Here is a 24,509-nt window from a genome sequence, read left to right on the forward strand (position 1 = left end):
GTGGTCGATCCTATCAGACAGGTCTTGAACTAGCCTTAATGCAATGACATTTTGATTGTACAGTGTAAGGCAAAGGTGGGCTGCAGTTAACTACTTGTAGTTACTGCACACTGCTGCACAGTCGATAAAATCTAGTTAGAAACTACTTGCAGAACTGGTAGTTGCAACTGCTAGTTACACTAAATTTCTTGTGGTAAACTACAGTAGTTAGGTTAGGTTAGCAATAAAAACACATGCTGAATCAAAAACAGAATTGCATACTGTGCTGCAATGCTCAACGAAGATGCACACAGAAACGGATACAACACTGCGCCTAGCGGAATAAAAGCATGTGGGATGAGGAGGTGCTTCATATGCGTGGTGTCGGGAACTCAGGATCCAACACTTTGTGACAGAACCAGAACCGCTAGTGCATTGGTTAGAGTAATTGAAGTTGGAGGCAGGAGACATTGGAACAGTGGCAGAATGGAAACATTTGTTGTGAAGTTTGGATAGAAAAATGCATCGGTAGAGCCTGATGGAAAAAGCTTGCGTATTTTGCCCAAGTAAGGCGATATCAAGATATGTGAAGAACTAGCAAATTCTGCAAGCATCTCAAGGTCAGTTCCACAACGCATACTTTCGCATGGCCTCATTCTTTTTCCCCCAGAAGTAGAAGGGAGAAGTACCACTCCGCGTGAGGAAGCTCCCGTATTCCAAACCCATATCCTTCCTTCTCATGGTGTGAGTCAGAAGGGACCAGAAGCCCATTGTAGGAGGCCCACTTGGTGCCTTCAAAGCGGATTAACTGATGGCCAAGGTAGATAATACCCGCCCTCGGTAGGCTTGCCAAGTGAAAACGGGTAGCAGCCTTTTTGTCGGGGACGTCTCCATCCACCAAGGAAACGAAAGGAAGCACACATGTTATATTACCAATTTCGCTTTTGGTAGCGGAAAAGACAAAATAAAGCAGATGAAAAACTGAAAGCATAAAAGGTTATTTAGAGATTCCCGTAAATATTCCAATAATCCGTGCGTTGTCAGGAACCAAAGGTGGAAGAGGGGCATTGTAGCGACGTGAACGTTGTCAGGAATGCTTGTTCAATAAATACCGATAAATGTATGACATATGGCACTGCCTCATAACAGAGAACCATGTCCATTTTTATCGAATGATTTCTTGTTATCTCTCGGCGGAAAGTTGTACGCGAACGTTTCACGAGTATTTATACGAATTAGAAGCGTATGTGTATGGCTCAAGATGAAAGCTTCGATGAAGGTTAAAGCATCAAGTTTAAGATCAAGGTAGAACGGCAACAGAAGGTGGTTTTGTGACAAATTTACAAATTTGTGACAAATGTCACGTCAGGAAACGTGTCACATGACTCTATAAGAAAATGACTCTACGGGGAAATTTTGGATTCTTTCCTCCGGCACATTGGTTTGCCACCGTTGAAAAAATATTTGTGTTCATATTCAACTGAAGTAAATTTGATTTCTTGAATTGAACTTTGCCCAGTCAACCTTTTTCTAAAGCGTCGGCCGCGACAGCCCACGTAGAGGCCAAGGAGGAGACACAAGAGGTCGCGTTGCGTGGCTCTCCTTTACACAGCGTTCTTTTACGCAAAGGTTATAACACAGAGGTGAACGCCACATTCCCAGAATACCAAAAGACTAAGACGTGTCTAGTTATCTCCTTTCTACTGTTTTGTGCATACGGTCAGCCACGTTCTCCCCTGGAACGGTGAACGATCCCGTGGCGGATCTAGGTCGGTGGTCAAGTGCCGGGAGTGCTTTTACATTCACAATGTGGGGGAATTTGACCGAAATTTATGCTGCCGATTCCACACTTCTGCTACCTCTCGTTGCGGAAAGTTCTCCAATTCGAAGGATGGTCCGAAGTTATGTCGTCGGTGCCCGTAAGCGAAGAACGATAGCGCAGTTGACTTCACTTCGACGTGCGAGAGCTCAGCGGAAGACGAATACTGAAGCACCAGGTCGACATGTTGACGTGTCTTGCGAGGAGGGCAGTTTTGATCCAACCAGCAGCAACGTGGAGCACGATTCTTCAGCTGAGTCTGTTGACGCTGCCTTGTCTCAGGCTAGTGAGACACCCTCCAGTGAGAATCATTGCCATGAAGATTCGGATGCAATCACTGGACGACGTATCATCAACATTGGACATTTCTTCTCAACTCTGAAAAGCGTGTCGAAACACACGCTGTTTGACTGCGGCTTGGCTGATATGGACATCATATCAGAACAGCGGAACGGGTTACGTAGCTCGTTCACTCTTCGCTGCCAAATGTGCAACAAAACTGTCATAGTTCACTCTGACGAACGATTTTCGAGAGAGAACCAGTGCCGCATCGACGTCAACACAGCTGCAGTTTCCGGCATAATCTCTATCGGCTCTGGCTTATCTGGTCTCCAGGAGCAGCTTGGCTCTCTCGATATCCCGTGCATGGCGAGTGATACCTTTAGTAGGTGCCAGGATACCGTTGCTGAAGGAATAGAAAAGGCTGCGTGGGAAGAAATGAGGCAGGCTGGCGTGGAAGAAGCCAGGTTAGCAAGAGAAGCTGGTGAGGTGGACAATGAAGGCTATCCATTGATCACTGTGGTTGCTGACGGCGCATGGGCAAAGCGGTCGTATAAAAACAAGTACGATTCTCTTTCGGGAATGGTAAGTGGATTCTATTCACTCCTTTGGTCTTTGGAGTGCATTATCCGAGTAAAAATCTATACAAATGAACATGCACGGCACTACACGGATTTGTCCAAATGGAGGATATTTATAATCGTTTGACATTTCACCTGTGATTTATTCCATCGTTTTCTACCTTTCTCTAAAGGCATGTAATTTTGGCCACCGCAATCTGCAAATATTATACTGGTTCACTTTCAGGGCGCCATCGTTGGTTACCGCACGCAAAAGGTTCTTTTCCTCGGTGTCCGCAACAAGTTCTGTACCATGTGTGCCCGGACAAAACCCGGTGATACTCCGAGACAGCACGTCTGCTACAAGAACTGGGAAGGAAGCTCAAGCAGCATGGAGAAAGACGCGATCGTGGAAGGCTTTCGGCGCAGCATCGAGATCCACGGGGTAAAGTACATGCAGCTGATTGCTGACGGTGATTCGAGCACGTACAAGTCCATCCTTGAAGCAGCCCCATACCAGAACCAAGTTGTAAGGAAGATCGAATGTCGAAACCATATTCTGCGTAATTATAGCGGCCGACTGAGGGATATTGTTTTGACTAAGAAAACGGCGGGTGTCCCATCTACCATGAAGAACCTCCTGGGTAAGAACATAGCCCCAACATCTTAGGGCTGTACAAATCTATCAAATTTCGCAAAGAAGAGACTCAGCACTCCCTTCGACAAAAGACTCAAAATCTGGTTGCGGACATAAGGAATGGCCCATGTCATGTCTTTGGTGACCACCGAAGTTGTGCAAATTACTTCTGCAATGGTCCAAAGGACGGGGAGAAAAACCATGTGCCCGACCTTCATAAATGCGGACTCTTCAATGAAATCCTTGCTGCAGCCAATCGTGTTGTAAACAATGCGAGTAGCTTGATTCTCGATGTTGATAACAACGCTGCTGAACATTTCAATTCTGTTGTTGCTAAGTACATCGGCGGCAAGAGAATCAACCATACTCAGAAGCGTTCGTATGGAACCCGGGCATTAGGCGCTGTCGTCGCATTCAACTCTGGACAGTATCACCGTTCTCTTCACAAGGCGATGTACAACACCAGTCCAGGAAAGTTCACAAAGTGTATGCTCAAGCACCGTACTGCTGTACACGCTGCGAGGAAGAAACACCGTATCTCAGGACAATCTCGTTGCAAGCGTTCCCTGTGTGACATGTTCGGGAGGTCAAGTGGGCCTGATCTGGACTATGGACCTAACGCACAGAAGCCAGACATGGAACAGAATGAGTTACGGTTCGCCTGTGAGAACTACAAAGCTCGGCGCTCGGGCTGTCACGAGCAGCCGCAGAGCAGCTGCAGAAAGACACCGCTGGACCCGCATCTCGGCCTCTCTGGATGCAAGAAAGAAGGAAAAGGCTCACTGCATCTATGTTTGGAAAAGTGTGCAAAATGCTTCCTACGACTAGTTGCAAAAGCACTGTTCGTTCAATCCTGTACAGTGACGTCACATCAAAATCCTTGGAATACAGCAGTGACAATGAGCCGTTTGCAATTGCGAAGCTGGAAGAGAAGATGGGAATTACTGTGGAATCATGCGGTCTATTTGTTGACGAAGAGCACCCATTCCTTGCTGCAACACCTGACGGGCTTGTAGGAAAGGACACATTGGTAGAAGTCAAGTGCCCATATTCCGCACAGTCCCTGTCCCCATTGGAGGCTGTGAAAGCAAAAAAAATTCAGTACTGTCGTGAGGCTGCGAATGAGCGAATTGAACTGAAGGAGAATAGCGACTATTACTATCAAGTCCAGGGACAGCTGCACATCGCCCAGCGGCAGTGGTGTCTGTTTGTAGTATTCTCTGGGAAAGAGATATCGGTCCAACGCATTCCTAGAGACGACGTATTCTGGCGAGAAAAGATGTTGGAACCACTGGAGAAGTTCTTCAACAACTGCCTTCTTCCGGAGCTCGTTGACCCCAGACAGAGCAGAGGAATGTGTATTCGGGATCCGAGTTACATTGTTGAGGCACAGCTGGCAAGAGACGAGAAGAAACGCAAAGACGCCCAAGGAGCAACCGAGCAAACTGACCAAGAAGAAACAAGACCAAAGAAGAGAACAAAGCGAAGTGGTACAGACAAGTAGCGAAAAATGAAATGCCTCCGAGCACAGTCAACGTCGGGACATCTGGGTCCACGTGGTGATGCTATATACGTGTGACCTAGACGTCTCGTGTTGGTGCCTTCGCTATACGTTCCACTGCCCTCCGAAGCGTCGCAGCATGTACAGCTGTTATATTTTCCCCCTGGCAAAGTGTGAGTTACAGTATCGTCTGTTTGCCCGTTCAGTCCTGGTTTTCAGCACTGTGCCCTTTTTCATTTAGGATCCGGCTCGTCCACCCCTGAATCGTCCACCACGTGTGTTGCCCGCAGTCAGCAGCTCCGATTCATCAATCAACATTGGGACGCCTAGGTCCACGTGCTCATGCTGTATACGTGTGATCTACATTTCTCAGCATTGCATCGTTTTGTTTTCGAGGCGGTGTGCTCCTTTCAAAAAACGTAAGTATTCATTCTGCATTTTGCTCTGCAGTAGACTAAGGGCCGATCCCTTCACTGTTGCAGGTACACGGAAGCATCCTGGTCGAAGTACCAGGATGCTTCCGTTCGCAGCCGTGTCACGTCGGCAAGTCCACGCTCGGGCAGAGGAAGACAGGACAAGAAGAAGGAAAGAAGAAAGGACAAGGAACGACGAAGCGAAAGTCAAAGTGGACGAAGGGCGGAGCATAATGGAAACGGAAATAAAGAATGTAGCAACCTGAAGCTTATCCAAGTTTGCGTGAAGTCACGTGATTTCCTAGTTTTGCAAACAAATTCCTCTTCTGCCAAAGAAATCCTTTTATTGCCCTACTCGTGAAGAAAAATAAAAAAGGGGAAAAAGGAGAAGACACACAATATATGCTTTTGTATTTCGTTGTTGCTTCCTCGCGTCTATCGCCATATTCAAGTCTGCCGCCGGTGTTCATTGTATGTTTTTCTGCTCCATCGCTGTTCAGGTTAGCCGTTGCTGTGCGTCGCGTATTCCTTGTATCACAGTCCATTAGTTTCATCCGCCTGTCCATTTCCTCCGTTTTCAATTTTTCACGTTTCGCGCTCCCACCTCATGTCATGCCATTTTATTACTAGTTTATTTTATGAAATCAATAAATTACCGGGCCTCCGTGAAGCGCGTAACACATATAGCTGTTGTGTCGAAGATCATCATGATGTTCGCAGCAATAATTGAATCAGTGGTTATGTTCACGAACAGTGAGCATAATACATTCCATTTGAAGACAATGCCAATTATAAAGGGGATTTTTCATAAAGTGAGCTAACGAAAGACGAGACGTTTGTAAAGCTAGTTTATTTGCAACAAGTCTTACAGAAAAGGCACCAGTTTTCCTTTCATAGCTCAATTTGTGAAGCATCCTTTCTATACTTGCGGCGCGTTCCTGTAAGCGCGTGAGCACCGTAACATCGTTGCGCAGTCCCTGCTTTTGCAGTGAGCGGCACTATGATGCTACGGCGCTCACGCACTAACAGGAACACGCCCTTGGAGTGGAAACCCTGAGTAATGCAGCTGTGCAAGCCCACTTCCTCATTCACTTCAGGAAGTCCGAACATTCACCGTTGTCATGGCCCTTTGCATAGCATACGTTGCAGGACTTCGGCCTCCTCCTGTAGGTCCATGGCTGCGTGCCTTTAGATTTCAAAGGCGCCCCGTACCGTTTCACCAGCGCCATTGCAATTATGCCGCCGATACAGGACAGGCCGCGACCCTGAGAGATATGGTAGCCGTCCTTGTCCAGCATGCCAGGCTTCGGCACCCTGCCTTTCGTCAGGACCTTGTGCTAAGGAGAGAAACGTTCCATGACCATGATTGAAAAAAAAAAGAAGGAAAAGGTTCTGCACGACCCGCGGGCACCCGCTTTACACTGCGGAGCGGGTTCTGATCTAAAATTTAGCCTGAACAAACCTAAACAATGCAGCCGTGCTTCACGTGCCGTGTGTGACGACAGGCGCCGCTCTTATTCGCACCTCTTCACTCCCTTCATGCCCTCGTACATGTTTCAGCTTATTACATCCGATATAATTTCTGCTGCGACATGGCAAATGTTAGCGTTAACCTTGATAAGCAAGAGCAACCGTTATAATTAGCGAACAGGGTTACTCGTCTGTACGTATAGGGGTTACGTTCAGAAGTTTTTGCTTTTTTCATTTTACTTTTTTCTGAGCCGGACTTTTATATGTATACAATTCTTTACCATTCCGGGACGTATTGTTGTTTGCATAAGGTGGCTACTGTTTACTTGCGTTTGCAAGGGTACTTGTAGTAAACGTTTGCAGGTCTGATAGGGTCCGGTGCCTTCGAATAATGGGCGGGCCGCGGGTTGGGTGTATGCTCATGTGGGCGCAGGTCGAGTGAGGATGAAAAAAGTCGATCCGCGCAGGACTCTATACGGAAAACGGTGACTTGCAACAGTAACTTGCGGGCTAGCATGCGCATTACTTGTAGGACAAACAATGAAACAGCATCGAGGACTTACGTCAACATTCAGCAACGTGACGTATCCCAAGGACACCTGGTGGAGACGGGCCAGCAGCTTGTTGTACCGTCTGATTTCGCCTGACACGGCGGGATTTCTTAGCTGCGGCATCAGGCGAAACAGAAAGACATGTCCCGCGTACCTTCGGAGCTCGTCCAAGCATTCCTGGAAAAATTACGCATTATTGGCATATATGCGGAACATGCGGAACCAGCGGAGATGAACTTGTACTAACCGAGATGTCTTCGATGAGCTGCGCTGCTGTTTTGCCGTCTTGCAAGTCATTACCGCCAATATAGGCAACGATAAAGTCCAGTCTCCGAAGCCCAAGCCTTCGAACCTTCCCCGTCAGGCGCGCAACTGTCGCTCCTGGATAGCTAAAAGTCAGGATGTTCACTGATGGTTCAAACAACCTGGCCCTGTCGAGGAACTTCAATTGGCTACTGCCTACTAGAGCACCTTTCATCGCAATGCGTCTGTCTCAGCTGTCAGCGTAAGGGTCAGTGTGACTCCACCCGCTACACTTTATGTAGGGAAGTCGTGACACATTTTGCACCACCCCACTTTCTTCCCCCTCAAAGGAGGTCAACGTCACAACTCTGAGAAGGCTTCGCTGGCACTGTACAGTGTACACTTGCAGTGTCCACGCGCCACAAAGGGTTGACGTACGTTTGACCGTTGCAATCCGTAACCTTTACTTCGGTGTGTCTTCTATGCCCTTGTGCAAATTCAAATACAAAGCATGTTTCTCCTTTTGGACGTGGGAAAACGCTGGAATACACAGACACTGTGCACATGACGTCACGCGAGAGGATTTCTTTTCTGTGGGGTCTTTCAGTGCACACTGCTTCTCGCCTATTCAAATTGAAGTAAGCGTGAACAAAAAAAAAAAAAACGATCAAACGACCGCTGCCATTTCGATCAAACGGCGTTCGATCAAATGGCTTTCGACCAAATGTCCCGCGTTCGATCAAGTGACCTTCGACCAAACGGCGTCCGATCAAATGTCCCGGAACCTGAAAACACTGCAGATGATTTTCTATCGACACACCTTTTGTTTTTGCTGCTGCTAAGTTATCGAAATAAATAAGGTACTCTCCAGAAGGGGTGGCAATCATAAGGCCGAAAGTCAAAAGGCAGAATTATCAGAAGGCCGAAAAATTAAAACGCCGAACAGTCATCAGGCCAAAAAGCAGAAGGCCGAAAATTCAGAAAACCGAACCATCAAAAGGCCGAAAAGTCAGAAAACCGAATTATCGAAAGGCCGAAAAATAAGGAACCCAAGATACGAGGGGAACCGGAAAAAATGTCCCCGGAAAAAATGTTCCCGGAAGAAATGTCCCCAGGAAAATATGTCCCCCGGAAAAAATGTCCCATCGAGAAACATCCACTCTTGGTGCGCGTGGAATTTTTGCGAAATCCCCGGTTGCGATATTGCAGGTCTTGAAGTCCTCCGGCTCAAAATAAATACTAAAATTCCTAACCACTTACTAAGGGTTTTTACTTTGAAGCTCGACCAACTTTCACTTACGATTTCTCGTAGGGAATACACTGCAATCAATTTCACGTTCGTTGATACAACGTGACACGGGTTCGAATCCTGTCACCAGGTGTGCTCCCTGAGGTTTTCCCTGGGTTTTCCGTCGGACTTTCCTGATGAATGCCGGCTCACTTAGCCCTGAAGTCGGCCCGGGATGCATACTAACCCCCTGTCACCCTCCCTCCTGCTGTCCTCCGTCCACGCCTGTACACCGCGTACAGCAATAGTTGCTTCGCAGCGCTAACACGGAAAAACATTTTCTCTGCTAATTAGCACAAACGTGAAGTGTCACAGAAAGTAGTACGCCGTCCTGTTTCAACAAATCAGGAGAGAAGACGCCATTCGGATTGACCAGGAGCCTGTCAAGTTCTTTTTTAGAAGTGTGCAGATCGACGTGCACGGTGATGTGTAAAGAGGAAAATAAAATGCGAGGGGAAAGCAACAAAATTGACAGACAAAAATATATTCCAGTATGTCTAGCGGTATCACATCTCAGGAGCTGTACAGGCTGTACAGGCCGCATTGTTGCAAGACACAATGAAGTAAATTCACCAAAACTGACGCACAGCGACTACCTAGGCACAGAAATGCTATGTGTGAATAGTCATTTTAAAATGGAAATGAATACGAATAAATTAAGTGACTCGTTGAATACCCGTAATTGGATACATATACAACATATATTGGAGTACAAACATGTACGGTACGTATACAGGGTGTCCCAGAAAACGTGTCATTGAATTATAATAAAAAAACTACGCCACCTACAATCATGCGGTCAACGGCATTTGTTTTTATTAGGTTTTTGCTACTTCATAATGTGAATGTCATGTACTCCGAGTTTAATTATGTAAATATTTGCGAACTGAACTCGGAAATTTGCCAAGTAAAGGTCACTTTTTTACCCCACCAATATGAAGAGCGTGCCGAATTCACTCAAATTCATGATAATTGACAGTGATATTCACGAGCTATCCCATCGGAAAAAATAGCCGAATATCATGCTTTTTGGAGCATCGGACCATAACGCGCGATGACTTTTTGAGCGCAATCGCTGTCAATCCGACGAAAGGAGGTTCCGAAGCCAGCCCACAGAGTGATAGTAGAAAAAGTAACAGTTCCTAAAATTGGGAGAGGGAAAGTATTATCCAAGCGAAAGTCGGACGTGATAAGCAGTGCCTGTTTTATCTCTTTCTGCGATGTCGGGGAGGGCTGGGTTTCCAACCTCCTTTCGTCGGATTGACAAAGATTGCGCTGAAAAATTCATTGTGCGCTATTCTGTGCGACCTCCGTAGAGCATGATGTTCGGCTATTTTTTCCGATGGGATAGCTCCTGAATATCCCTGTCAATTATCATCCACTTGACAAAATTAGACACGCTCTTCACATTGGTGGGATAGAAGAGTGACCTTTGCTAGGCAAATTTCCGACTTAAGGTCGCAAAAATGTACATAATTAAACTTACGTTACACGACATTCACAACAGAAGGTGGCAAAAACCCAGTAAGAACAAATGCCATTGACCGCATGACTCTAGGTGGTGTAGTTCTTTTATTAATTAATCTTTTATTATAATTTTAATTAATCAATGACACGTTTTCTGGGACACCCTGTATGTATGCGTAAGTATAGCGCTTACTCTTTTCTTTTTTTGTCTCCATGTGCCGGGTCTCTTCAAATATATTCAGTTTAGTAGAAGCATCAATTCGATTTGGAATTCGAACATTGAATTCCATATTTGATTAGGAAATGGAATAGGATATACGATTACTCGCTTCGGTGCTCAAAAATCCAAACATTCACACCGTCCTATATAGTAAAAAGTCAACGTCCGAAGTCAACCAGTCCACGCGTACCAAAAGTGAATTTTCCTCAGGGGGCATTTTTTCCGGGGACTTTTCTTCCAGGGAACATTTCTTCTGGGGACAATTTTTCCGGGGGCATTTCTTCCTGGACCCCCATGAAAGGGCACCTTCATAGGTTTCCATTTCTTTCCCCTAAGTGATCGAAAGCAGGTTATTAAAGCGAAGTTCGGTGAAATGACTTATTTGCTGTATTAATTCACGAGAAGTCTATCCTACATAAATTGTACAGCTAATTTTAATCGCAGATGTTGGGATAACAGTTCTCGTATCTGGGTCCAGGAAGACTTCTCGTGAATTAATACAGCAAGTAAGTTATTTCACCGAACTTCGCTTTAATAACCTGCTTTCGATCACTTAGGGGAAAGAAATGGAAACCTATGAAGGTGCCCTTTCATGGGGTACATGCTCGGAGACCATCGCATGCGAAATTCATAAGTTAATTTTTATTCAATTGGTGAGAGTATGCAAATAAACGTTACGCGGCATATCTTGTAGCCGGCGCATCACTAATACCAACCCAAAAGAAATTATTTCACCAGCATGAACCGTTTTCGAGTCATCCAGTCGGGAGATTTTAGTCAGGAGCAGGCTGTAAGTCAAAAGCTGCAAGACGATACACAAGTCGAACAGAGTGCGAACCAAGGAAGAAACCCCAGACACATTTGTCCCACAAAGCTGCATTCCCTTCAAGAACTCCTCTTTTCTTAGGAGATTAGCCGTACATTCTTGTCGATCCGAACAAATGCAACAAGGTCACGCGTGTTGATGGAACTACATGCCCCAGCGGCGTATTGCGGACTTCCTGAACAACGGTACTGGTTACGGCACCCGGCGCCTATAGCGCCATCTGGTGGCTGTCTAGACCCCGGCGCCATCTCGTGCCAGGAGTCGGCGAAACGCCGCGGCTGGTATCCCCTCTTAAATTAATCAACACATATCCTGCCTTTCCTTTGGCATTCTTCGTTGTCAGTTATCTAACTGTCAGTTAATGAACTCTGGACACCAACAAATGCTTGCATGCTGAATGACTGAAGCTTTTACCATTACATTGCGAGGGCTTCAAAATTTTGCATGCTACACTCTATTTTTGGGAACCAAATGACGTCTGAACAGACACCTTGGGTTACTCCAACGTAGTCTCGAACACTAAAAAAATTTCATTTAGTGCCCAGTATAGTCATATGGTGTGGAGGCAGCAGGCATGTTGCAACGATGCTCACTGAAGAAACCGTCCTGCTTAAACTGTCGGTGTACTTGAGAACACTGTGCACAAAATGCCAAGGTAGATAAAAATGTAGTTAAACTACATGTCCAAGTAGTTACAAAGTACTGTTAAGTAGTACTGGTGCTATGATGTAGCTACACTAGTAGTTAAACTAAAAAAAAAGTAGTTACTACCCATCTCTAGTGTAAGGAATGGCCTAACTTAAGCACAAGGGACATGATTGTTACAATGACTGCATGTTTTCAAATTTAATATGTGATATGAATGAGATACAGATGCAATAAAAAAGAACTGTCTATTTTGACATCACGTATCATGTTGCCTATTTACTAGTTGCTGCAGCAGACGGAGTTTCATTCTTTGGATTTTCAATTGTTGCCTGTATCTCCTTCTGTCCTCAGCCTCCCATGCATCCATCCTTTGCAAAATTTCCCGCAGGAGGGTAGCTGGCCTTTTTCTCCTGGGAGGGTGATCAGAAGGTGCTTGTGGTGCAGCTTGCGACGCTCCTTCTGTTGCATCAATGTCGTCATTTTCTGTTTCCAGAGCATCTGGTAGCCTCTGTGAGTAGGTCTCTCCAGAACCAAAATGTTGCCCCTGTAGAGTTGGATGTTCTGCTTCTGTGATTGCTGAAGGTGGGGTTGCGGACTCCACAGCTGGCGGAACAGTTAATAGTGGGGCGTTGTTGAGTACGCGGGCACTTAGTATAGCATGCATCTCCTTCATGAAGGGCCATTCCCTTCTGCCGCGACCAGTTACCCTCTTGTTCTTAATCCGGCTAAAATACGTCCGCTTTAGCCCCTTGAACTTGTTACGGCACTCCAGTGGAGCTCTGTGGACGTTACGCCTTGCAAGGACATCACTGACTGCCTTCCACACTTCTATCTGTTTCTGCTTTGGGTCATTGAAAGCTTCCTTGTAGTCGCCACAAGTAGCAATAAATACTCTAACTTCATTTGGCAGCCATGCTCCTGGCCCTGTTTCATCAGCATCTTGGTCTGCTCCTTCATCTCCAGCATCTTCTGGGATGTCAGCAGCAAAGCATTCAATGAAAAAGTGGTTTAATAGACATTAAAATTCATAACCATAATAACCCCTCTCCCAGTATAACATAGCTACAAGCATCGGAAGAACAGTTGGCAGACGAAACATAGTTCTGCATCACGTCTTATTAGGAAATTTTACATGTGGTTCTCTATCAATGTTTACTCTTCCATTTTATGTACCTCATTATATCACAACCTGCCTGATCTACATCATGATGGATTAAAATGCATCGAATAAAATGAACTGAATTGATGAATGAAAATTAAACCAATTACTGCACTTCCTATGCAAGTGTACGGATAAATTTTTACTGCTAGAACTTTCATTTTGGTTTGATCTTGCTTTCTCTCCCAGAATGTACTATCCTATTTTCTTATCATACAAGCAGTGTTTCTGCCAATATGCTTACCTGGTAGATCCTCAATGGTTTCATTTTCAGTGTGGATGTTTTCAGAGTAAGCCAGGAAAGCTGGCTCCGCACCACCTGCAAAAATAGACACGTAAAAGATCAGTTATCATTACAGCTGGGATTAGTGACGCAAAGAAAGTTATTGAAATTGGGACAAACGTTGGACAGGAAACACTGAAAAACGGAAATGCTTTCCGGAACAACGCACCCGTCTTTGAATATGTTCGTTTGAATATAAACGACAGTTGCATTCTTGTGACAGTCCTCTTGCATTCAAGGATATCGCCAGGAACACGTCTGGTATATTTTTGCTTAGGCTGTGCCTGTTCTCCGTTAACAGATTCTTGAATTCGGAGAACAATCGTTCCACTTTTACAGAGACAAGAGGCAAAACTTTCAGTGCTCGTTTTGTATCCAAGTCATAATCGCCATTTAGAGTTCTTGGTGAATGCACCCACATTACAACAGGAATTTTGTCAAGTGACTAACAAAGTTTGCCTTTTATTGGACCATCCACTTATAAGTAGGGTTCCGGGTTTTCGGATTTATCCGAAAAAATCCGAAAAATGTACTCCGGTAAAATTTTAAGCAATTCGGATTAATCTGAAAAATTCCGCTTGGCAGATGTTTTCCCTAATAACCGGGTTATTGTTCTTGGCCTCCTTTTATGTCCTTGGTTTCTTCTGACCTCGGATGCTGACCCCACCGCAACATAACAATGGTTTCTGTGACCTAGCATTTCCTTCGACGGTTATCTCGACCACTTGAGGATTCACCGGCCGGGTTTTTCCCTAGCCTGTTTCGATTTCCTTGTCCTACATGTGACATAAGCACTAAAATAAGCATCGAACCGTGGTCATACAGAGTTGTCTTTTTGAAATTGCAACTAGTTACAGTGCTGACGACAAGATGGGACGCAAGCAAAAGCTGCCCTGCGACTACGTCAAGTATGTACCCTGATTTCGAGGAGTTCACATCGTCCCTCGATCACGATGCAGAGGTTGTCCCATGTAAGTATTGCCGCGTAACAGTGAGCACACGGAAAGGGTGCTTTCGGAATTGCGGAACACCTCAGTGTGCGTCGCACGAAATGTATTGTTAAGCTTATGTCTCTTTAGTGTTGAAGCAATAAATGTGACAACTGCGTTTTCGCTGCACAACTGTGTGTGCGTCGTCAAGTGCTCTCCGAATTTCGGATATTAACTGAGCTGTAAATGATACACTCCGAAAAAATCCATTTTTTGAAAATAGAATGAACTCCGAAAAACATCCTCTGGTAATACCCAGAAATAAACTCCAAAATCCCGGAAACCTACTTATAAGCCACAAAGTCTAACACTTCAACGTGCTTCTCAATATCAAGCCCTGCTGTTTCCAGCTTTGCAATCACGCTCTGAATAAATCAGTATTTCTCTATAGTACTATACAGTCACTGGCAAGAGCGTCGCTGTTTGCAATTCCTTGCAGATGCTCTGCGGCAGTAGCTGTCGGCTCTAATTTCTTCACAAAGTCTACAACTGTGCCAAGGTTTTCTGCGTAGTACAACGCTGCTCTTATAAATATGCCCCCATGGGGGTCATCACATGCCCAGGAAGCAAGGGAAGGTGGAAGGGGCAGGAAGGGAAGGTGCAAGGACGGGAAGGTGGAAAGTGGTGACGAAAACGAAATGATGCTTCACAGGTTCCCTGAGCACCTTTTTAGTCTCGGAAATAATCGTATTTACCGTAGGGTATGTCTTATGAATCTGCTCTGTCACACAATACAGTGCGTGAGCAATGCAAATAACACGCTTTAGGTTAGGAAACATGCTTTCGGGAGATTGGATCGCGGCTTTCATACACAGTCAAGCACCTTTATAATGAACTTCAGGAGACTGCAGAAAAGCTTGTAAAGCTAACTTCATTAAAAAGCATGTTTCAAAGAAAAAAAATGCCTTAAAATGCCATAGCATAGCAAAACCCCCGAGCTTGAGGGAACACGAAGGAGGACGACACAACACTTCTTCTTCGTGTTCCCTCAAGATCGAGGTTTTGCTATGGATTTCCACCAGCTTGCCATGGTTCTCTCAGTCCTCTCAACTTAAAATGCCAACAATCTTGTTAATCGGTAGAATTTCGTTGCTGTGATCAAGACATACCTCTGATCTGCTTGCAGCATAAAAATACTGCACCATTGTATGTTGGTATGCTAAGATATGACAACCTACAATAGACATTCAATTGCCATTCATAGGGAGGTCAAGAATGCTTTGGTGGAGCAGATTATGCCCTGATCAGGTGGCTGCAGCAGGGATGTGCAGTCTAAAGGAAGCATAACAACCTTCATGTTGCTCATGTTCGGTAACTTTCACTGCGCTGGGTAGTTATTTAAGATGAGCAGGATGTTCACGCTCTCGTTATTTATTTTTCGGGCCAATCCGATCAGTCGGACCATAAACGTGCTTGTAGTCATCCATGCCATCTTGTTGAAGTCGTAGTCAACTGGAAGGCTATGTACGTTCTTAAACGCATGCAGCTCCCGCGACTTGCCGATCACTAGCAGTTTCACTTCAACATATCCACTCATGTTACAGCATAGTAATATGGTAATTCCTTCCTTGGATCTTGAGCCTTTTTGACTAGAGTCGCCTTTAATCGCCATCGTCTGCTCGGGAATAACGCAGTTTCATCCGTGTTGAATATATTGACGAGCTTGTACTCCAAAAGCACCTTCCTCAGTTCCTGCTTTCAATCTTTGATAGCAAAAATCCTACACTAATCAATTTTTCTATCGTGGAGACTCAACACACGCATGCAAATAAAACAACAAATAGCTATGTTCTTAATTTACATCGCCCTGCACGGCTGCAAAGGGCTTTCTAACGGGGCTTCAGAACTTCATGAAGGCAACAATGTGCACATATCCCTGCCCGATAACATAAACTACCTCACCCCAAAGCATGTAGAGCAAGCAGTCCTGTAGAGCAAGCATGTACAGCAAACAGAAATGTGACACACAACGCAGATTATACGAAGAACTTACGCCCTAGGTGTTGTCAACACTGGGCAGATACACCGGGAGTAGTTAACCGGACGTCACAATAAATGGCAATACAGCTGAACCTCCACGAAGCGAAAGTCTATTTAACAAAATCGTCTGTTTAACATATTATTTGTGTTGCACGTATATTTCCGCATAACCATCAATGCGTTTCTGCACTCAATTTAATGAAGTGTTCGTTAAAGTTCGTTAGTTCGTGAAGTGTTCGTTAGACACATTCCATTCAACAAAGCTTTTAGGCAACGAATACTCGAAACCTCCTCCATGAGCCGTCGCACGTACCTCTCCACATGTGCGGAAGAGAGGATGAGTCCTGCCTACAGGGGAGGGAAGGAGTAACATCAACATGACAACGTGTTCCTATTGGTTATTGGCATCGAACCCGCATATTTCCAATTATTGCGTATATCGAACAATCAAAGAATCCCCTTAGAAATTACATATAAAAGTATAGCATGGGTGTACGGCTTTATCAAACTTTGGTACCGCGGTTACCCGATATATTGAACGTCGAAATCCTGAAAGGCCACCTCTTTTGGGCACCCTCGCCGGCGCGCCTGCAAACTCACACCCTCGGAGAGTACAAAAGAGCGAAAGAGGGCAGAGGTGGTGAGAGCATGTGAGGCGGAGAGGGCGAAAACACAGAAGAGGAGGCGCCAGGGGCGCTTTGTGAACTCTCTGTATTTCCGGACGTCGTTCTCCCATGCGTGAGAACTACGGACTACATGGGTGCAGACGATGCCACGGAAGCTGTAGTGAAGCGGATGGACGCGGACATCGTGGCGGACATAGTGGTGAAGAGCCGGATGAGTAGGTGAAGCGGATAGTACCGACGATGAAGAAGCACAGCCATTGCTGACAGCCACAGAGCTCATCTCAGCGTTTCAAGTGATCCGTCGCTGCTCCATAGATATGGAAAGATCCGGCCTTACAAAAGTGGAGCATCTTGACAAGATAGAGACTCGTGTGCTCGATTTCTTGGCCCTCAACAACAAGTCACAAGGTCACCGATTTTTTTTTTCTGTAACATAGTGTTTTTTGCTACTTTCGACATCTGTCATGGCTGCGGTTGGGATTAGTGTTAAGCACCGCTGCTTCAGTCACCGCTAATGTAGCACGTCTGATACGTCGAATTATGGATATATCAAACTATTTTGCAATCCCCTTCAAGTTTAATATATGCGGGTCCACTGTGATTAGCTGATCAGGCATTCATCACTTTTCCACACGCTTTTGCTGTGGGAACTGCACAATCGCTCCCGTGATACATTCGTTCTTCGAATTTGAGGTCAAGTGGTGCTTTATGATTAGTGTGGTCCAAAACGTGAAGATTTCTGTCAGTTGATGAGGAACATGATAGTGAATATCCTCTCTATGGCTGAAAAGAAAAGTGACATTCCTATCCCCAACTTATGAACACCCTGTGCTAGCTACTGTTGCGACTCAGCGAGCTACCTGGTCGCATTGCCATGTGCAGCTCAGACTTTCTCGACTCCAGAGCACCATCGTCCAGGCATATCCTTTATTCCCGTAGGATTATGTCTACGAACAGGGATAAGTCGCCCATTCTTCAAACTGACCAGACAGACCTTGGCAGCCGAAACAAGAGAGACGTGGCCTTCTTCCCACGGATATGGTGGACCTGACCTGACGCACGAGCGCGACTGTCATTATGTAAAAGTGACATCAGTTTCCGGTCTGTTTGTTTAAAAGCACTCGGTTCCAGCAGCTAGTTGTCTAGTCTAGTCTACACATCGAACAATAAACCTCTGTTGTTGTTGTTGTTGGATACGGACCCCTGCCTGACTACCTCCGCTACGCTACCATTTAGATCCCAACACTAAGGTAGAGAATATGGTTAATCACAACTTACTTTTCTCGTACGCTTGTCAATGACAAGTATGACGATGATGTTTGTACTAATTGAAAATCATGCAACATTCAATAATAAGCAAGCACCCCGTGTTTGGGGCGCATGGGTTGGTGTTTGGGCCATTTTTTCTGGACATATTTGATTTAACAAATTATTCTATGTAACAATTGAAGCGCAGTTATAAGCGCATTCGTTATATGGAGGTTCAACTGGTAATAAACTTTTCGTTATATTGTGCCGACCAGCCACTTTAATAGTGTAAGTTGTGCACTTACCGACGAGGACTGATGATGATGAGTGTTCCTCCACCAGGACAACTACAGCACGAGAAACAACAGCAACTGTCACTTTCTTCTTCATCTGAGTACAAATGAAGCAGAGTGCGTGCGGATAATATAAATATAGCACTTACATATCTGCCTTCCATGTTCGACAGAAATGCAGTAGTATTATGATGTCATATTTAGTCAAAACTTTTAATGAAACTCAAAACTCATGCTCAGTGTGTATTCAGGCAGTCCGGTGCAGACGATTGTGCCCGCCTGCCTGTGGAGCTCAAAAGGAAGTACGTCACGGAAAATCTCAAGCACCCGGGTGTTTCTCGTCTGCTCCCATGCACCAGATGAAACTGGAACGCGAAAACGGCTCGGACTCTCACACTCCCGGGTGCACGAGTGGCACCTGTGTAGCGCTAAACGAGTGGTGTCTTAAACACTCCCACTCGCGGGCGCCTACTTAACGCACCCATTGTGTTCTGTGAGATTATTACCTTTTGTGGCACTCACACTGATAGGAACAAGCTGCCAGACAAGAAGCATTTGAACCTGGGGCACTGAATAAACAGAAGAATTCCAACATGTGTCCCAGCCTCATCAAAGCTCGCCTCGATTGGCAGGGCAAAATGTAAAAGGGGAACACGTTGGTCTCCCCTGGGTCTATTTTGGACAAGAGGGACAGTTTGGGGTAGTTGGTACAAGTTCATATCAGCTTGACTGCAGCAATAGATTCGGCCAGAGGTAAGTTAGAACATAAATCGGACAAACCAGCTACCATTTCCTGACGATTTTTGTTCGCGTTTTCTGTTTCGTTAGCAGATTTTCGGTTCAGCTTCAGTTTTCTCCAGAATCTGGGTATTTAACGCTTACGTTTCCAGTAACAAACCATATGCCATACTTGAAGCAGGAAAACACAGAAGACGTATTTGGAATTCCCTGACCACTCATACAGGACACAGACTCAGGCGCCAACTGGACACAACTTTGGTGCAAAGACGAGCACAGCCAATAGTAAATTGTGGGCTGATGGCATTGCGGTTTCGCACGGATTGCAACAGATTATTTTAGTATCCCAAGAAGCTTGTGAGTCACACACTGGAACATCTCTGCATGAATCATTCGCGTCGTCTACATGTATTTCGTGATTAAGCTGAGATGTGAATAAGAGAATACTTATAGATCCATGTTTATTTATTAATACCCTGAAGGCAAAGCACTACAGAGAGGAATGGTGGTTAGTATCAGTTATCATAGCAAGCAGTAACAATGGAAGGTGGTTCAACTGCACGCTTGTTCTAGGTATGAAGGAATTAGAGACATTATTGCATGTATTGTAAGATGAAAGGTAGGAGGCTTATGTAATGTGAATTCCATTAACATTTTCAGGCTTCAAGTTCGTTTTTGTTTCGGTTTCTGGGAGAGGTAACGGAAATATCTTGGGCAATCTCAGCATGTAGTCGTTTTTTCGCCAGTTCTTCTTCAGCTGCAACACGATTCCCGGTACACCTTGCACGAGCCTCTCACTGCCTTAGTCACTGCAAGTGTGATTTTAAAACAGCTGGGGTCACCTCCAAACCTCTTAGCATATGACACAATGTGCCGTAAACCGTTGACACTCTGAACTGTCAGCCGTGCCCTCGCCTGAAGAATATGGCGGTTCTCCCCCATCCCCCTGAAGATCTGAGTTGCCGTGGGGGATGCACAGCAAGGCTTTTACACGCCTGCACAACAGAGGAAATTTGGTTGAGCTGTCAGCCCTCTTCAGTGCAAAGATGTTGCTCCAGTATTCATCAAACCTTGCAGACGATAGTGCTTCGATGGGTTCAAGTTGAAACAACGTGGATTCATCCATTAGGGACGATACATCAGGAGGCTGAATCACTTGTGGGAGACACGTTGCTAGGGTTCTGAAGTCACCGGACGAGCTCTCCTTTTCCCTAGGCGATGGGTGGAGACAGCGTAGGCTTCAAAGCACAGCATTGTCAAAAGGTAGTCGTGTCAGGAGGTACAAGTGCACTTGATGTAGAAGCTTCTTGCACCCAACCTGAATGCTTTTTTCTCTGCTGGGTCCCAAGATGACATAGCTGCCTCTGTGTCTTCCTCAACCTCAATCTTTGCCTTCCAATTTACAGCTGCTTGAGGTTGCAGTGAGGGCAGCTCACTGCCCTTTCTACAGCCATATGATTCAGATTTCACTAATCGCCCACAAAGTTTTCGGACAAGAGCCACCATCTCGTCGTACAGCAGATGAACTAAGGGCTCAGTGCGTTGAAACAAAGTCAGAAATTCTGTGAAAATGTGTGCAACATTCCTGACAGAAAGCAATTTTTGGTAGAAGTCCTTGTTCGAGAACGCCTTCCGCAAGCGTTCACGCAGCTGCCCTCCTGAACGACACTGACTTTCCGACATGACAACATTCTTCATTGCCGAGAACTGCTCAATCAGTCGACTCGCTGCAGGCCCCAGTGTAAGCCACCTTGAACTTAAGTGACGGAGGAAGACATTCTGAGGCAGCCCAAGCACTTCCTGCTGTGCTTTCTGCACAACAGAATTCTTGAAGAAATAATATAGGTCCACCACTGCTGCCTCAACATCTGATTCAAAGGCGTCTAAGCCATGCCCAAATGCATTATGAACCTTATGAAGGCAACACTTGCCTACATCTAGCATATTTGGGTGTGTTTCCTTCATCTTTCGTTTCAAGCTTTTCATCACGTTAGGTCCGTCGCTGAAGAAGCAGATCAGGTTATTTTGCGGAAGGTCCTGAGTCGCCTTGGAGATTTCGTTGAGCCCTATATCACACGTCGCGGAACCCAGCCAAAAGGACTCCAAATGTTCAACAATCACCTCTTTCGTGACATCAGAATAAAACCTTGCAACAACATCTAGCTGTGGGCACCGCTGCTCCACTACAGGTGTTTCGTCCACAGCGATTGCGTAGAAGACAGATGGTATGTTCAGTGATGGAACTGCCTCAGAGCCCACGGGCGCTGGCGCACAAAAAAGCTGCATTTGGCGCAGAATTTCACAGAATGGCGCACCTCCGCCGTATGTATCCCACTGCGTCCCACCGCAATACTTCGTGTTTGCAATGCATACTCTCCACTTTACGGCGAATATCGGGGTTCAGGACATCTGGGAACAATTATCGGCACGTACGGTTTAAGTCCTGAAAGCTCAATTTCTCGCGCTCTCCTTACGCGCCTACACTCTGCGAGCACGCGCGATGTTACGTAGTAGCGGAAAGCGTGGAGCGATCCATAGTACAGGCGCTGGCAACTCCGGAATCAGCGTTGTCAGTTATGCCCATCCACAATTAGTTAAAACGCGGTTGTTTACAAACAACTCCCATGCAAACGAGCCAATATTCCATCGCAGGCACGTGGCGTGCCCACATGTTCAGTAAATTTGTACAGCCACCTTTCGTCCAGGACGCAAACACTTGATGCACTAACAGTGCGCTTTATTGTTCACAACTTCTCTTTGAAGTACAACAACATAATATGATTCTTGTATTACATTAACATAGAAAACATATTGCACGATTCCACGTTAGGGGTGGCGACACACTGCGGAGAACGGGCAAAAGAGGAACGTACAAACAGCGAAAGCAGTGACTAGTGAGCTGCTGGGGGAACATCGGTAGTCTTGTACATTCCTGTGTACAAGGATCGACGACACAGTGTTCAGAGCGAGTGCACTGCTCATTTATGGTTGCGTTTTTTCTTGGGGCCTGTGAGGCTCGCAACTTTCCCTAGAGCGTCCGACAGCTGCCGCTGCCCTTGTTCGAGCACGGCGTATCCGCTCTCGATATCTCCGAAGTTCCTTCCCTTCATTCCTTGTTGAATTAGAAGTTCTGCGTTCTTCAGCATTCTTTCGGCATTACAAATATCTTTCTTCAGGTCGTCTTGCCGATCACTTGTACGGCTGTCCTCTTCGTGTTGCTTCATCCTCTTTGACGACATGTCCCGTTCCTTCGACAGCCGTTCCATATAGCGCTTGTGCGACCCCCTAACTGCTTTCAAAATATCTGCAGTCACAGGCATCTTCGACGGATCGCCATCAAAGCGTCGTGCATGCGACATGATCGAGCGAAGACCGTTTGTGCATTCCAGTGATAGCCTACTCCTATCGTGTAGCATTCGTCGGTTCTAGCTGAACCCTCGTTCAACGTCGGCATTGCCGTGAGGAAGACAGATAATTGCCTTGACAAATTTTCCGAGTAGAGGGTACTTCTGCGCTCCGTCACAGGTCTTTATGTCGAATATCTCCTGCCAAAAGTGGTCGAGGCGGTCGGACGGATCGTAACTTTTGTCCTCGCTTGCCACCATCTGTGCGAATTCGTCCATCGAGCTTGACACATTCTGAGGCGAGATCACTTGGGGTACTTTTTTCGCTACTGTCCTAAGCGCGCAGGCTGAACGTTCTTCTTGAAGGAGTCGAGGATCCAAACATTGCAGATTACGCAAGACTGGGTTCTCAAGTGGCAACTTGGCAATGAGGTAGCTGGCTGCTTTCACGTAGAAGCTTCTCGCTCCCAAACGGAACAGTTTCTTCTCGTCTAATGTCCACGACGCAATTTCCGACTCTGTATCAGATCCGATCTCAACTACTTGCTTCCAGTTCCGCGAACACGAGGGGTCCAACTCACGAAGCTCTTCGGGCAACAGGTTGCTGAAGGCCTCTACAGTTAGGAACCGACCCAGGATACACTTTACCAGTGTGTCCATTTCAGCATACACGATATGTACAAGAGGCTCAGTACGCTGGAGAAGTGTCTTAAAAACGACAAAAAGCTCTGTCACATTCCGGATAAAGAGTGCCTTCGCAAGGAAGTCCTTTGCACCAAACGCGTTCCGCAGCCGAACAAACATCTTGCCCTTCGCGCGTGTGCTGTCGCGCGAGGATATCACTTTACTCAATGCACTGTGCTGCTCGACCAACCTTTGAACTGCCGGACCTAGTGACAGCCACCTTGAACTGACGTGCCGCAGCATTACGTTTTCCGGGAGACCAGCGATTTGTTGTTCTGCAGTGAGATTCGCGCTAGTCACTGCCGAATTCTTTAAGTAGTAATAGACGTCCAACAAAGCAGTCTCGACCTCACTACCGAACGCTTCGATTGCCTTTCCAAAAGCGTTGTGCAAAACATTCAGCAAACAAACGCCGAAATCGATGAGGTTTGGATGACGTTCTTTAAGCTTCCGCTTAAGGCACTTCATAACATTTGGGCCGTCACTGTAGAAGGATATCATGTTGCCCTCAGGTAGGTCTTCAATCGCTTCGTGAACACAGTTCATGAGAATGTCAGAAGTTGCAGAGCCCAAGCGAAAAGACCGGAGGTGCTCGACAACAACCTCCTTGTGAATGACAGAGTAGTACCTCAGAACGACATCAAGTTGCTGGCAACGTTGCTCTGGGATGGGTGTTTCGTCCATCTGAATCGTGTAGTAGAGCTGATGTTTGTTTACTTCTTCTATTACCTTATTTTTGAAGTAAGGCCCGATCCCATCCGAAATGACATAGGACAGCTTCTTCCTGCCACACTGGAACGTTCCAACTATCTTAGAGTCCCCAAACATTAGTTGAAAAATAGCAGTCGCTGTATCGCCCCACGAGAACGGGATCCCACCTAGGACGACACCATAGACAAAGTACGATTCTGCAGCAGCTACTTTGTCCGCTTCGCTTACAAACCCTTTACTGGCTACGAAGTTCTCCAAGACAGCCTGCTGCTGTGCCGGCCTTGTTAGTACACCGCTGCTGCTCCTGTGCTTCAAAGCTGCATCTCTGTGCTTTTCACTACCAGCATGGCGTTTGACAGCTGCCACTCCGTGCTGGGCACAATTTACGGTTGCATTGCAAAGTAGGCACCACGCAAGCTCTGGTTTCGATCCAGCTCTGCACCATGTAGCGATAGCGTCTCCATTACAATCGACTTCATGAAGAACTTGAGCACTGAACTTGCTTTTCCGGCCTGAAGTGAACAAGCACTCAGTAACGCCACAGTAATGTGTC

The 24,509-nt window shown here is 46.0% G+C and overlaps 1 protein-coding gene across 6 annotated transcripts in view; it reads right to left on the minus strand.

Annotated features, from left to right (window-relative positions):
• LOC135378534 (zinc finger protein 501-like) overlaps positions 1 to 24,509 on the minus strand; it is a 47,857-nt gene that overhangs the window by 6,874 nt on the left and 16,474 nt on the right. The window contains exons 4-6 of one of the 6 annotated variants that reach the window (XM_064611587.1): positions 18,492 to 18,533; positions 13,305 to 13,379; positions 12,085 to 12,867 (exon numbers count right to left, since the gene is read on the minus strand). The exons of 2 other annotated variants lie outside the window; for them this stretch is intronic. In XM_064611587.1, the coding sequence (XP_064467657.1) occupies positions 12,158 to 12,867; positions 13,305 to 13,379; positions 18,492 to 18,533 (827 nt within the window). In that variant the 3' untranslated portion in view covers positions 12,085 to 12,157. Of the gene's footprint in view, positions 1 to 12,084; positions 12,871 to 13,304; positions 13,380 to 18,491; positions 18,534 to 24,509 lie in introns of those variants that run through there. 3 more of the 6 variants (XM_064611586.1, XM_064611589.1, XM_064611588.1) reach the window with 3 other exon arrangements.

This window comes from Ornithodoros turicata, chromosome 1, assembly GCF_037126465.1.
Source record: "Ornithodoros turicata isolate Travis chromosome 1, ASM3712646v1, whole genome shotgun sequence".
NCBI lineage: Eukaryota > Metazoa > Arthropoda > Arachnida > Ixodida > Argasidae > Ornithodoros > Ornithodoros turicata.